Source organism: Coenobita brevimanus, chromosome 70, assembly GCF_032717465.1.
Source record: "Coenobita brevimanus isolate Jiangsu-jjx chromosome 70, ASM3271746v2, whole genome shotgun sequence".
In the NCBI taxonomy this organism is placed as follows: Eukaryota; Metazoa; Arthropoda; class Malacostraca; order Decapoda; family Coenobitidae; genus Coenobita; species Coenobita brevimanus.
Window position 1 is genome coordinate 52,043,247 of NC_137023.1, and position 15,735 is coordinate 52,058,981.

Genomic DNA, 15,735 nt, shown 5'->3' on the forward strand with positions numbered 1-15,735 from the left:
GCCAGTATGGCAGTGAACAAAATGTGAAATGCCTGACTACTGTGTGGGCTGTGTGCCACTATGGGCTAGCCACGTTGTCTTGACGTTAGAACAGTCGTGTGGAGAAACTTTAATGCGGTGTAATGTGAAGTTTGCTCTCATGTGGTTTGGCAGTGTAGCCTACGATTTGGTAGCATGTGACTTGGCAGAGTGCAGTTGGGAAGTGTTTGGTGTTTCATCTTGTGGTGTGGCAGTGTATACCTTGATAGTATGAGATTCGATAATCTGCTGTTTGGTAGTGTGGCAGTGTGAGATGTTTATGAGGTGTGACAGTGTCTTCTACTACACAATGACTTTCCTCACGCTCTATAGCATCATACCGTAACATTAACCACTACGAGGGTAACATATGGCACAGTCTGGCTCACTTTTATTACCATGTTGACCTTCATAAACACGTCAAAGCAACACAGTCCTGGCCGCCACTGCAATGCAAGTGTTATGCAAATGTGGGTGGCGGGACATGTATGGTAGTGGTTGTGTCGGGGGGGGGGGGTGTCCAACACATAACTGCACAACGACCAAACTACTATTTATTTTTTATCAGACAACAATCTAAACTTATGTGTGGTCCCTTTTAACCAAGTCAGATATATATTTTCTGTTTTAACGCGTTTCCATTTTCATATTGTAGTCTGTTTACTGCTAAAAGACTATTCATTTGTTTCATTCAATTTAGGATCATTGATGCTGAGGACTTAAATAACGGCTGCATCTAACTTTAAGTCTGAAAAGTCTGGTGGTATCTAGAACGATGCTCAGTACGGTTCCACGAGCAAGTGGGGTTACGATTCTCTGTATTATTTAATAACCAAATAAGTAAACAAGTAGACCAGTAAATTAATATACTCGATTCACCACTTACCCATACCAAACTATTTACAGTCACGTTGTATTGAATCACATTGCATGGTTCACATAATTACTACATAATGATGTCCGGTTCCGTTCAGTTTGAAGTGAAACTTGGACAATAATGGCTTCATATTTACAGGATTATCCTCATTGAACGTCGTCCCTCATGTTTTCTGTTCGATACTTAATTCCTTCCAGAACACTAGAATTTAACACCTTCGATATTAATAGCAGTAAACCTATACGGAAACAAGAAGGAGCATTCTGAGAGTGCAATACCCAGTACTACCAACTGGTTTAAGGTCCGTATATTTGACTTCGCCTTGTGACTTGACCTTCGACAGATTACTATCATTACTGAATTCCTTCACGTTTTGTTAACCGTTAACACTTTCATCTACTTTGGTTCAAAGAAAATAAAAGCTGTTTGAGTTGACATGCTGGAGACCTTGACCGTTGATCTTCCTTTGTGACCTTGCTGTTAGATTTACTGTTTACAAGTCAAAATCTCTGTATCCTTGTTTCAACTGAGCCATGTCACAAAGTTTAGTCTATAGCGGATAAAATCCGCTTAAGTTGACTTTGTCATGTGACCTTGACTTCTGACATAATCATGAAGTCTGATTCAGATCAAAACAAAACTCTTTCAGTTATTTAATGGGCACACAGACACACAAGGGTTGAACTTTGAACTTAGCTCGTGACCTTGACCTTTGATTGATTTTTCATAATATTTGATCCATTTGTTCTTCCCCGACCGTTAGCCCTTCCATTAAAGTCTGGTTCAAATGAAACTGAAACTGTCTGAGTTGCACCTGCCTTGTAACATTGGCCTTTGACCTTTCTGTTTGACCTTGACCTTGGACTGATTGTTCTCAACATCGAATCTTCTTACTTTTGTCTTATACTTAAAAGTAGGTTTACTGATTGTTTGACCTCTAATCATTCTACCAAGTTTAAAACAGAATAAAATTTTGAGTTAATTCCTTAAAAACTACACACACACACACACACACACACACACACACACACACACACACACACACACACACACACACACACACACACACACACACACACACACACACACACACACACACACACACACTTTGACCTTGATTTTTGACTTGAACTATGTTATAAAAACCGAATCATATGCTTCATGTCTTAACCTTTGCCGTTCTCTTATGTTTGGGCAGAATTGAATAAAAACTCCTTCAGTTGATTTTACTGGGTGAACATCTAACACAGCAACGTGATCTTGGTATATTTAGTTTTTATTCCCCTCAGTAGAGCCCCTTCCCCCCCCACCCTGGAATTGGAGGTATGAATGAAGTCTCCCCCTCCTCCCTTCCTCAAACTGAAAAGGCTCATCTCGGCATAATAAAGCCGTTTAGAAATTATATTGAGTCTCTTGGCGCCCTCATTATGTTATTCCTGACAACTTCATGTAATTCCATTCAGATTAAGAGAACTTTTCGAACCGACAAGGATTAATGCAGCCATCATTAACCTTTGCAGTATTTTTTTTTTTTTTTCATAACTGAATAAAATCGTTTGTTGGCAGCTAAATAAGACATCATCATGTTGAAAAGGTTGAAATTTAAAATGCTTCATAGACCTGAAAGAATAAAGGATCGTATTCCAAGTGGCTCTGGAAATCTCGTAACACCTCTCCCTTACCTATTTGTGCTGCGCACTACACCCCAAGATCCTCTTGTTTGTGGCTGATGCAAGCGAGGTTGGATTAAAGCAACATAAAAATTCGTATCATACAAGAAAGAATTTAGGGGAAATATGCAAATTAATCGCTGAAGAAAAAGTGCTATTAAACTCACTAGGCTAATTAGAATACGACATTAATAAAGGGACCTATTATAAGTGATATACATGGCTTCTTAGGACCTCTTCCTAACAGATATATTTAGCATATTACACCTGAACATTCCCCCGTATGCCATTTATATCGTGCTTATATCGATATGGTTTGCCTCAGTGGCATACAAGAGGCTACTGAGGGGTAATTTGTAGAATTAATCAGCACGGAAGTTGCGTCACGAAATTTACAGAACCATTTAGAATATGATCTACTGACAGGCAGCACACCGTCCCCTCATCAGCCATCACCCTCTTTCCAAACAACGCGAAGCCGCACCCAAACTGAGAACTTGTGCACATCGACCAGCTGTGTGTTCGATGCAGACGTTTCAAAGTGTCATTGTGTTCCAATTAGGATGTAAATGTCGGGAGATGGGGAGAGGGAGAGGACGGAGAAGGAGAGGGGGGAGAGTGGCACAGGAGGAGAGTGGCACTGCTGAGGTGAGGTAAGGGGAAGGTGTGAGGAGAGGAGACTTTTATTCTTTTTTTTCGTATTCTACTAGCCTTTGAGGATTCGGAAACACTTCTTCCTTAGCGATTTTTTCTGCACATTACACATTAGCATCTTCTTGTACTGTATATTATTGATCTAAAACATATCAATATTAAAGCTATGTAAATAAGAGTTACCGTAGTTGATTAAGCAATTTCAATCATATTTCATGCAGATTGCGGTTGTTCATCTTCAACATCAGATACATCTTTTTTTCTGCGATTTTCTCCTCAAAATCGCTTTCTCCCCTTTCCCATTTGGTTCCCTTCTTTTTATATGGACTCCTGAGCTATCTTTCCCTTTGATTTCCTTTGTTCCGCGTATTTTATATTTTCTTTCCCCTTTTCATATCCTTTCGCGTCTGCTTTTCGCTCCAGCACCCTCTTTCATGACTTATCTTTCGAAGTTTAATGTTCGTCACCCTCTCACTCGCCCTCCCTTTCTCTTCCTTTCCCTTGCTATCTATGCATCTGTTTAGTTCGTCTTTTAGGTACATTTTCTCTAATGTTTTTCCCTGGGTTTCTGTTTGTCAGATGTTTCTCATTTCGTGGTCTGTATTTCCCTAGACAGAGCCTCTCCCGTAGCACTCCATCCTCCCAGTTCCCCATTCCTTTCATTTTGCTACATTTCCATCTCTCTGGTCCCCGCCCTCCTCTCCTCGCGCTCTCCCCTCTCACCCTCTCTACTCTTTTCTTTCTCCCTAACCCCCCCCCTCTCTCTCCCTCTCTTTCTTTCTCTTTCCTCTCGCTCTCACACACAAACACACCATTCTTCTCTCTCCCCCTTCCCGTGTGTGGTAATTCCAGGCTGCTGCTCCGTCTCTTTAGCGAGCGGCGGTGAGGCTGCTCTCCCTGTATGATAATACGTCCAGCCACTGGACCAGAAACCAAAACATTCGGGGTCGAGGGTGACCAGCCTCAGCTTCACAGGTTTCTCCTCATCCTTCATCCTTTCCTTCTTTTATTTCGAATGAGTTGGGTTGTTTTTTTGAACCAGTTGATTTTTTTTTTTTTTTTTTTCAGGGATTTTTCCGTTCCTGTGTGCTCCACCCTCCTCGCCCTCGCATTTTTCTGTGACTTTCTATATTTTTCTGTGTTCTCTATTTTTGAGCTTTCTCTCCCACCCTCCTACTACTTCATCAGCATATTGTTGCACATGGAACAGCCGTTGCAGTTGTTGTCGAGGGAATGGTGATCCAGTCTGTTGTGACGAAGGTAATAGATCACCATTATAAATGGTATAATTGGTATTAATGTCATATATGTGTGATTTTACGTAGGGTAACAAGTAAAGCTTTTTTTTTTCTAAAAATAAGTCTTCTGTGGGATATTAAAGGTAAATTGAAGGAGGTTACTTCAAATAAGTGAACAAATAACTGGGAACTGGAGATATAAATAATCGAACTCATGATGATTACGACAAAACCAATAAAAGGTCACAGAATAATAGCTTTAGTAAGTTTTGTGTTAGTAGCAGTGTATGAGAATTAAAAGTACTCAGAGTAACAGTCATAAGGATCAGTGATAATGCATCAGAGTAAACGACAGTAGCAGGTGGTATAGTAGGTTTGTGTACATCTGAAGGAACTCGGCCATTCAAACAATTTCACTTCCAAGCTGTTGCATGAAATTCGGCAAACCAAAGTTTTGAAGCAGGAATAAGTCTTCTTAGTTACTGGTCATATAAGCTTTCCAATCTGACCACATTTGGCAATCAACTGTGCTGAATTACGCTCGCCATCTTCGCCAGGTTAGAATAAGTGCCGATTGCCAGTGCTAGTTTTGGCATAGAATCAGTACTTCAAGCTCTAGACTAACAGAAGTGTATCAAACCTTCACAGAGCCTGTCAGAGCTCTAACATTGAGTTTTATTGTACTAGTCTCGTAATCCTTGCCCACTGCCGGGTGGTGTTTTATACTGTGGATCTGTGACAAACAGAGCATTGTGGATGTGTTGGAATTCAGAGAATACTGCAAACTGTAATGTGTTATTGGTGGTGAGTGGGAGAGTTGCGCTTGCCGATTTAGCATTGTTTTGCATTGTTTTGACAAATATAAAGATTTACCCTTGCTTCACTCTAGCATATTTTCGACTGTGAACAATTGCAGTGTAACAAGTAACAATTACACATTATCTGACTGATCCGTTTGCTACAAAAGCAGTTACTTGGCATTATCTCATCACTCAAATTCTGAGATAGTTTAGCTCTTTAATAATGCTTTTTCAGATAAATATGAATGCGGTTTTTTATTTGTTCCTTTGGTTATATCGCATATTACAGTATGAAGCAATTAACTGGACTACAATTAACATGGCCTACCTAGAATTAAATTGCAGGAGATCATCAGGGCAACCTATGCTGATCTGAGTCTTCTTGTAAGCTGAGTACTGTACTGCCTTCTTTGACTAGTTTTCCTCTCCCTCTCGTATAGTTATGTTTGTGTAATGATACATCCCTTTTGTGTTTCTCTGTATTTCATTTTCTTAAATGTTTCAATGACTTCTTCGTGCTGTTATAAATATTCCAGGACTCTCATGACTCACTCTCAATTAAATAAATTTTTAGGATGAATTCAATACTGGAGTTGTCCACACAATGAGATGGTTAATGGTACCCCCAGTATTAAAATTCTCAGTTTCTTATACTCGTCGTTAACTGAATAATGCTTTGCTTTAATTGGAATTTACTACGAGAGAAGAGATGGCACACACACACACACACACACACACACACACACTATAGTTAGATAGATAGATAGATAGATAGGTGGATACCATTATTATCATCATTATCTACTTTATAATCCTGTGCGTGAGCGCCCGAATGTGTGTGTGTGTGTGTGTGTGTGTGTGTGTGTGTGTGTGTGTGTGTGTGTGTGTGTGTGTGTGTGTGTGTGTGTGTGTGTGTGTGCAGCACTGCCAAAACTGGAAATACGATTTCGATGGAACTTGGCGGGATGGTAGAGACAGGGTCACTGATTGGCCTGCTTCAGTTTTATGACGACTGCATTTTCCTAAAGTGGCGATATTGCTCCCAACAAATGTCCCCATTGGTGTTACATTACGCGGAAAATGCGGCAGGATATTTATGTGAGTTTCATGCGTCTCCGCAGAAGCAAGTCCTTCGCAGCCTTGCTGATGCTTCGATACATAAATCGTTGGTTTCAAGCAAAACGAATCACGATTCAGAAATAGATCTCCCTTCTTGAAAGTGCTGAGCGGCCCAATACGACCGTGAGGCGCTTGTATATATTATAGACTCTAATTTATTCGGTAAAGTTTCAACACAGCTTATTAATATCTTGAACAACTTCCTTTTTCTGGCGGCTACCTGTTGCCCCTCTTCCCTTCCCTCATATTATTCTCTTCTCGTACTTATTTGTTCCTGTATTCTTGATGTTCTGTTTTTTCTTCGTTCCATAACTATATCCATTTTTTCTTACACACCAGCTCTTTTGACCCAGAATTCTGCTTAACCCTTTCCGTGCGATGACCTTTGTTTTGCATTATGCTTGCTACCATCCAGCTATGTTTATACATATCAAAAGAGGCCATTGAAGGGCATCTTTGCTGAAGTGAAGAAAATCGTCTGATGACTGGAAGATTTTTGAAAAAAGCGATCTACCTGTACAGTGGGTTGATTTGCTTTATCTGTCCATCTGCCTTTATCCATATCTCTCTATCTACATCTATCTGTATCAATATCTACTCGTGTATCTATCTATCTATCTATATCTATATCTATCTATCTGTCTATCTACCTACCTATCTATTTATCTATCTATCCATCTGTCCATATATATATCTGTATACATCCATCTGTCTATCTATCCATGTATCTCTATATAGATACTGTAGATAGGTAGATAGATAGATAGATAGATATACATATCAATATTTATACAAATTTCTGTACAGTATATATATCTATACCTATATCTATAATAATCTACAGTATATCTATCTGTCCATCTATCTATTTGTATCTATCGATAAATAGATAGATGTACAGCTGGGCTGAATTTTCAAAGTTAATGTATCCATTCAGGAGACCGTGTAAATAAGAGGAATTCTAATATTTGTTTTTTTTCCCTCTCTCTCTCTCTCTCTCTCTCTCTCTCTCTCTCTCTCTCTCACTCTATCTCTCATCAGTGTATTCCTGTACCTCTGTCCTCTTCCGTACATAATTTAGTGCCTTTTTTTTCCTTTTCTCCATCATTATATCCTTGTTAATATTCTTACTACATTTTGCTTTCTTACTCGTGGCTGTTTGACTTGCACTTTGTTGGAACACCTTCCAGTTCTGAAGCCATCAGGAACAATTGATTAAGATATATTCACATTATTTTTTCCTACTTTTATCTCTTTTGAATCTTAGGGTGTCATAAATATTTTTCATTATTCTTTAAAATTATCTCGAACATCGTGTGTAAATGGCCATGAGATTTGCTTTTTTCTCTGGCTTATTTTTCCCTTACTGTTACTAGGAACTGTCGGACATTTACTTTTCTCTGACATGATTTCTTTATTCATTCTTTCCTGCTAATTTTTTACAATCAGTACCTTGGATTACTATTTTTCTTATAAACACCCATCAGTTTGTGACGTGCTCTGCATATTGTATAAAAAGAGACTGAATATTTGTTCCCTTATCTGGGCATATTTTATTATGCATCTACATCAGGAAGAGCTTGTCAGTGTATTTACGTTAATTTCGTACGTTAAACTCCTTTGCATTTCAAGGTTTTCAGGGTGATATTTTGATCCTTCGTCAAGTTTCTTTTCCGCGCCTTTGCTTCGGGAGTTTATGAGCAAAGTATTATTTATTTTTCTTATGCTCCTCTACTTTTATGAATGATATTCTGAGTAACACGTAAATATATCCTGGAGCATTTTTCATCAATCCTCTTTATTTTTTTTTTTTTACACGTACTGCCATGTCAGCAACATTGCAATTTACTTACCTGAAGAAGAATCACGAATATGTAGGATAACTGTGGTAGAGCTCTCATAATGTTTCACGTGTTACACTTTGTATTCGGACAAAACCGCGACACGACTTTTGTCTTTCATTGTGTAGTGCCACAAATTTAGTATTCATGTATGTGTTTAGAGGTACAGTAATTTCTAAGTTAGATAGCGTGTAATCTGAATACTAGTCTATAAATTCCTGTCCTAAGTAGTAAATCATATGTTAATGATTGATGTAGGGTTAACTTTATTTTTATATGTATACATCTCTGTATCTATGCATGGGTGATGTAATTGTGAGTGTTGAGCTATGGGAATTCCTCCGTCTGGTCGAGTGATGAATAACAGATGCGTGCAGCCTTTCCCCTTGTTTGTGCGTCGTTGTTGGGCGCCAAGTTTAAACCTTAAACAGAATAATAATGGGTATGCAATTCTTTCCGTATCCTAGTTGTGAAATGCTTACTAATGAAGCTGCTAGAACCCAAATATGTATGATTGATAGTCGAAAGAGGCCAAAATAATGTCATTTGTGAGGATCAAATAGTCCCGCTTGCCTTAGCCGTCACTAGATGGCATAAGCTACCCCAAAACTCAGGGCGGGATAGTGGTAAATTCAGTATTTAAATTAAGTAAGGACTGAATCTCAAATTTTCCCCAATTCAATCAAAAGTCCTAACGTCATGTGTACACTACTATATAAATAGTGAAGAGAATTAAAACCCACCAAATTGCAAAAACACAATCTCATTTGATCTAGCAGTGGCGTCCTTTGGTGCCCGACAATGCTTAGTGCTACACTCGCTGCTCAGACCTCGTGTATAACAGACGTAGGTTCAGGTGAGCTGTTCACATTCCTCCTTCCCCCCCCCCTTTTTTTTCTTGTTTAATCCTTACTTGGCGTGAACCATATGAAGTACTGTTGTTAAAAGCTTAACGTAGACACTCGCTGCTCAGACATCGTGTATAACAGACGTTGGTTCAGTCCACAGACACCGTGACGTCGAAGTGTGCACGAGGCCATCTCGTGGTATTGCCCATAGACTCGTCTTACATACTTACACTACCCATGAATTATTTTATAAACTGAATGTAGTAGAAATGGTATTATTGATCTATCAGGTGAACTTTTTTTTTGTAGATAAGGAATAGAAATTTGAAAAGTGATGTGATCATGTAACGGAAAGGCGAAATTCAAACTCATTAACTGTTTTCTTTCTCTTATATTAATATCTTAGAAAATTAGGAGCGTTGAAGGGAACTTAGTGGTTGTGAGCAAAAATTTGATTTTGAGTTGTTCCTCGAGGCTAAACAAGCCCGAGTGATTATGTATTCTTGGTGATTATGCATTAATGATGATTATGAACCATTAATAATTATGAATTGATAGTGTTTGTGAATTATAGTGAATTGCATGATGAGATTATATTACACGGACGAAATAGAACACGAGTGATTATTTTTTTCTTGGTTCGAGGCTATGCCAGCCCGAAAAGACAACCCAAACCCATAAATGTCCCAGTCTTGAGGCTATTGACGAGCCCAAGAATAACCGACAATAAAGAGTGAGGTATGATGTCTTCAGAAACCACTTGAATATTCCAATTGTTTCGCTTGGTGACAATGTTGTATGATGATCGCCCAAACCTTGGTTTTAATTTACAACGCTTTTCCATATGACTAAAGGTCATGTAATTAAAAATGTCTGTTGAAAACCAGTATAGAATTATTAAAGTAGAGTATATGTCATTTTTTTTTTTTATACCCAATCAGTGCCCAACTCACTCCCCTTCCAATTCAAGATTCCTCCGCCTTGGGAACGACGACCACACGTGGTACTGAATCTCGACTCGGCCAAAAACTACAAACGCTACCAAAACTATCTTAAACAATTAACCTTTATCATACCAAGTCAAAACACCACCCCTCCCCCTTTTGTTTTACTGAAGTGAATTTTCTATCAATCACGGAGGGGAGACTAAGTCGAGTACCATTTGTATTATCAATGGGTAAGTTGAACAGAACCAACAACCGGTGTAAGATTATACATTCTAACATTACACTGGTGTCAACCGGTGGGATAAAATACCTGGCGTTACACTGATGAACAATAGTGGTGGGAGATTAAATAACTGGCATTACAATTGTACATAACTGCAATACTTGATCAGAATGATTTCCTTGTCGTAAACATCCACAGATATTCAGTGTTTCGAGTATCATGTAAAAACCTCAGTGAGAATAGTTCTTTTCCCAGGCTTATTCCCCTCGCCCTCATACGCATGTGTACACCATGAGTACTTGGCGAAATTATTTTCTTGTCATAATCATCTACTTGTTTCATAGATTATCATGTAATGTCCCAATGATATTTGCCTATTTTGGGTATCATGCAAAAGCCTAACTGATATTTGCTTACTTTGGGTATCATGTAAAAGCCTAAATGATATTTGTTTCTCTCCCTGGTTTATTTTTCCCCCTTGTGTACACCAGGAATACTTAGGCAAGTCATATAGTGTTGACAGTGGAGATGCACCTGGGTGACTTGGGGGGATGGGGGGGGATCTTCAATAATTCGGGCGGCATGTTTGTTTCAGGGCTCTCCCGGTTGTCCCTCGTGGTGGTTCCTGGATACCTGTTGAGGCAGCAGCACTTTGATCCACCTGAATGTTTTATGGCAAGGCGGGGCGGCCACATTCACGGACAAAGCCTTGCCGTGATTTTCGTTTCGTAAATAATATTTGTTTTTTGTAGGAGGAACACTAGGACGGGAGACCGACCTTTTCTCCTCTTCTCCTTCCTACAAAAACACCTCTTCCAAGATTTGTTTTAGAGGAAGGACAAGGAAAGAAGAGTTCAGAATCGGTCTATCCCTCTTATTCTTCTTGCTGAAACAAATGTGAGCAACTATAGGAAGCGGATCGTAAGTCTGTTTGTGGACCCAATCCCTGGTCGGCCCGGCGGCATCCCACTGTCGAAATTAGAAAAGTTGCTTACGATGGTTTCTTTCTCATAACTTTTTTTTTTATTTTTTTTTATAAGAAGAGACAATGGGGGATTCTCTCTCCTAAAATTTTGACCATTTTCATCTTGTATATAAGGTTAAGTTTTGAAGGAAAATAAGATACGTGTAGATTTCTCACCCGTTTTCCGCTGATTCAAATTTTCCCATTTTATCTAAGAGTTGGCTTTGGAGAATTAATGAGACACATGAGGGTTCTGTAGACCCTTCTCTATTTTCGCTCATGCAAAAACTAATCGTAGTAGTGACATGGAACTAATCGTAAGTTTGCACACCAGTGCCTTGATGTGTGAGTGTCTTAAGTACCTGGATGAAAGATGAACAGTGTATACAACGTACATTTACAACAAAAGAACATGGAGTTTAATCATTCTACTCCATGAATGTGCGACGGGGGATGAATATAGTGCACGTGTGTATGTGGATGGGTGGGTGTAGACATCGCGGTTGGGTGCGGGATTGGATGTGCATTGGTTGAGTGGATGGGTGGATTGGCGTAGGGTATTTGCATGGCTACAAATGGAATCTAATCGAAAGACTTCAACTCTTTTATTGCAGTAAATATTTCCTATATTATGAAGTCTTCTGTACTACCATTAACCTGATATTGTTAGCATGATGATGTCTTCAGTTTCCGTATATTTCTTTACAGTCGGACATAACTGGCTATCAAACTCTAAAATGCCAACATTCTTCCTTCCTGACTAATAGCTTTCCAGGAGAGATGAAAGAGAAATGAGGGCAAATAACGTGGCATAGGAACATTCAGTAATGAATGGATGTCATGGTGGTAGAGGCACGGCATGATACGATAGACGTGAGAGGTAACTGGAAATGAATGCGATAGGTAAGACAAATCGTACCAGGGATATTATGACAAGGTTAATAAGAATACACTGACTATAGGTCCATTTGTTTCCTGTTGAACGCAGCAGCCTGTAAGGACTGGCATTGAAAACAAAAGTAAATAAATAGATATCTTTCTTTTCCTACTCTATAACGACCCCTCTGCCTGTGAGCACGTCCCTCCCTCGAGCCAGCAGAACTTTTGGTGATAAATAGCACTTTGTGGGACAGGACTGGAACATGGCCAACACGGCTGATCTGGTTCTTAGGGTGGCTAGAATTAACAACCCCTACAGCTATATGAATTCGATCTTGAGCTTAATCAAATTTCCAGTATCAACGAAATAAAGGACTAGAACGTGACACCATTTTTTTATGTGTTATGTGTTACGGTGATGATGTGGTCGTTGTGGTGTTAGTAAGAGGAGCTCTCCGGATGCATTCTGAGACAGTGTAGCGGTTAATGTAAGGCGCATCTATAAACAAAATATCCTCCCCAGTATGCGTAGATGGTTGCGACTGTGAGAATGAATTATGATTTCGGTGCTTGAATGGTGAGCGAACGAGTGTCAAGCCTACAAGCTGCTGCTAGTTCTTTCTCTGTCGTGCTTTCTCTCTTTGCTCTCTGGAGCCTAGTTCACCGTATCCTTAGGTGGGAAAATGACAATAGTGAGAAGCATGGATGCGTCGCCTGCAGTTGAACTGCCATGACAACTTAATTCCTTCAGTATCTTCGCTATGCATATCAATTAATTATGGATTTATCTTCCTCAGGAGGAACGTTGTCGTCTGAGGAACCGAGCTTCGTGGAGCCAATTCAGAACTTGACCATACCGGCGGGCAGGGATGTGAAGCTGTCCTGTGTCGTAGACAACCTTGGCACCTACAAGGTAAGTCACGTTTCTATACAAGTTTAGGGATATATATATATATATATATATATATATATATATATATATATATATATATATAAGAGTGCAGCGTTGTTTATTTGTCATTCAGTCACGCCCAGACCAAGGTCCAGTGACCCCCAGACCCATATATATCCATACTGAGTCAGGAAGACCCTAGGATGGTTTCAGGAGGGTCAAAATTTAGATCTGGGTTATTTGAGGTCAACGGTAGAGTGTTCCCTTTTTGGCCCGGGCAACGCCGGGTACCTCTGCAGCCCAATTTTTGGCATGGAGACACACATGGCCTCCATTTCGGACATAGGCTATGTGTGATTGACTTCAGAGGTCATTTGAGGTCACCGGTCGGAGGTTATTTGAGGTCACCAGAACTACAGTTTTGAACGACTGGACCCAGCAGCCCAATTTTTTTGGCAGGGAGACTCACATGGTCTCCAGTTCGGACATAGGCTATGTGAGCTTGACCTCCGAGGTCATTTGAGGTCACCGGTAATAGTAAACAAGTACGGACAAATACTGGGTGTTAGTCTACGAAATCTGAAATAGAAAATTCCTGGACCTCTTATAATCCCTATTCAAAAGCATCAGATGTGCGTGGTCTTTCTGGAGTAGAAAGAAAGATTAAACTAGAGCAAATATGATTACAGTGTTCGCCTTTTTGGCCGGCAACTCCTGATACCGCTGGTAGTATATATATATATATATATATATATATATATATATATATATATATATATATATATATATATATATACTGCACTCAGAGCACTCGCAGATTTTTTGCCTGCATTGAGCAGGTGCTAAGGCAAAACTTATATTCAATACACAAACACACTTGCACTCAGCAAGCATACTGTACACACAGACACACACTACTCGCACACAATACACGCACCTTCATAAAAACAACTTGCATTGCTTTCACCACTGCGTCTCTCTATGGGCTCCACTATTCATCGCCACGAACTCAGTTTTTCTATCGTCTAAACCATCAAACACTCACGTTTCTGTTGTCCAGCTCACCACCCTCCCAAATTTCTTTTTGGTATGCACCACACGAGTCTTTTGTAACTCCTTTCTCAAACTTCAACATTACACAAACTTTTTTTCATCACTAAAATGGTTTCACTTTACGCTCAGAAACTGGTTTCATTCCTGTGTTGTCCATGATGTCTATTTGTCCGTCTCCCTTTCTTTCTGTTTGTCTGTCTCTCTGTATATTGTGTATCTGCCCAAATATTATCTACTTATCTGTGTATTTACCCGTGTGTATTTCTGTACCTGTTTACTTGTCTATCTACCACCAGTCTATCGATCTATACATTTATCTGTATCAGTCTGTTTATCTATCCATTCCTGTCTGTCTGTCTGTTTGGCTGTGTCTATCCAACTGTCTGTATCTCTATTTGTCTATCTATGTCTACCTATATACATATTTATCTATCCACCTGTCTGTCTCCATTTAGCCATCTATCTATATATTTTCTATCTGTCTATCTCACTATCTGTTTCCTTGTCTCTGTCTACTCATCTGTCTATCTGTCTGTCTGCATATAGGTTATATCTCTGTCTGGCTGTGGCTGGCTGTCTATCTATCTATCTAACTATCTATCTTTCATTTTCTGCCTGTCTGGGTATGTCCCAGGCTTCACTGACTCAGAACACTGATTGTGATGTGGTAGGGGAAGCCTACTGTAGACTAACTTATACTTAGCTCAGATTCAGTTCCTTGGAGCTGCAACTAAACATTTTCAGGTATAGCATCGTCCGTCCGAACTGCCCAGCATCACATTTTCACCACTTCCACATCTCCATCAGAGCAGTGCTTGGTTCCTTCTTCCTCGCATAAAAAAAAAAAAAAAAGTGCAAGATTAGCTTTGTGTCGATCATGGTACACTTCTCTGTCACCGCTATATCCCACTCTCTGGCAGCAGCACCCACCTGACCCCACGCTATGAAACATTACCACCTAGTCCCTCCTGCCTCTCTCACACATGCTTTACCAGCTATCAAGTTTTTTACTTCCCTTTTTTTCCTCGCTGTGTATATGTCTTTTTGGATGAGTTAATCCCATAAGTCAGATGACTTTTAAAGATTGTCTTCTTATCATCCCTTGACGAGTTTACTTAGAACAAGATTTTTTTTTTTCCCCTCGAATCGGAAAGTATGGATACAGTTTCTGCTAAACTGTACTAACATTGGGTTCGTCCAAGTAGAATATGGTCGTGTGTTTGGTAACAACAACGAAACATGAAACACTCGTATTTTCTTCGATTTAAGGAGTTCACATTCCAGCAGTATGCTGTATATTCCCATTTTATCCAGGTGTTACATATTCGTTTCCTTGTTGCAGTCTTCTCGTGAAATAACCCCAGGGAAATTAAAGTCACTTCGGGAGACCTGTGATGGTTTCTGGATTTCTGATGTATAACTTCGTACAATTTCGCATAGCGGTTATTTTTGATGGTATGATTTAGCTTACCAAATTAAAAATAGGTCCTGTAATAAGATACAATGATCTTTGATTAATTCTTATTGTATGAGCCCTTGCATATATTCATCTGGGTCTGTGAGTAGCCACACACCACGATAAGTTTCCCCGAAGCTTAATAAAACATTCTGGTGGTGAAAAGACTTACATATGAAAAACACATTTCTTTCAGTATCACGCCTTCCTCTAAAGCTGAAAAAAGTCGTTCGCCAGTAAGAATATAATGGATAGA

At 39.5% G+C, this 15,735-nt stretch overlaps 1 protein-coding gene across 1 annotated transcript in view; it reads left to right on the forward strand.

Annotated features, from left to right (window-relative positions):
• LOC145406445 (lachesin-like) overlaps positions 1–15,735 on the forward strand; it is a 478,282-nt gene that overhangs the window by 254,154 nt on the left and 208,393 nt on the right. The window contains exon 2 of the mRNA XM_080277600.1: positions 12,876–12,991. Within this exon, the coding sequence (XP_080133726.1) occupies positions 12,876–12,991 (116 nt within the window). The remainder of the gene's footprint in view (positions 1–12,875; positions 12,992–15,735) is intronic.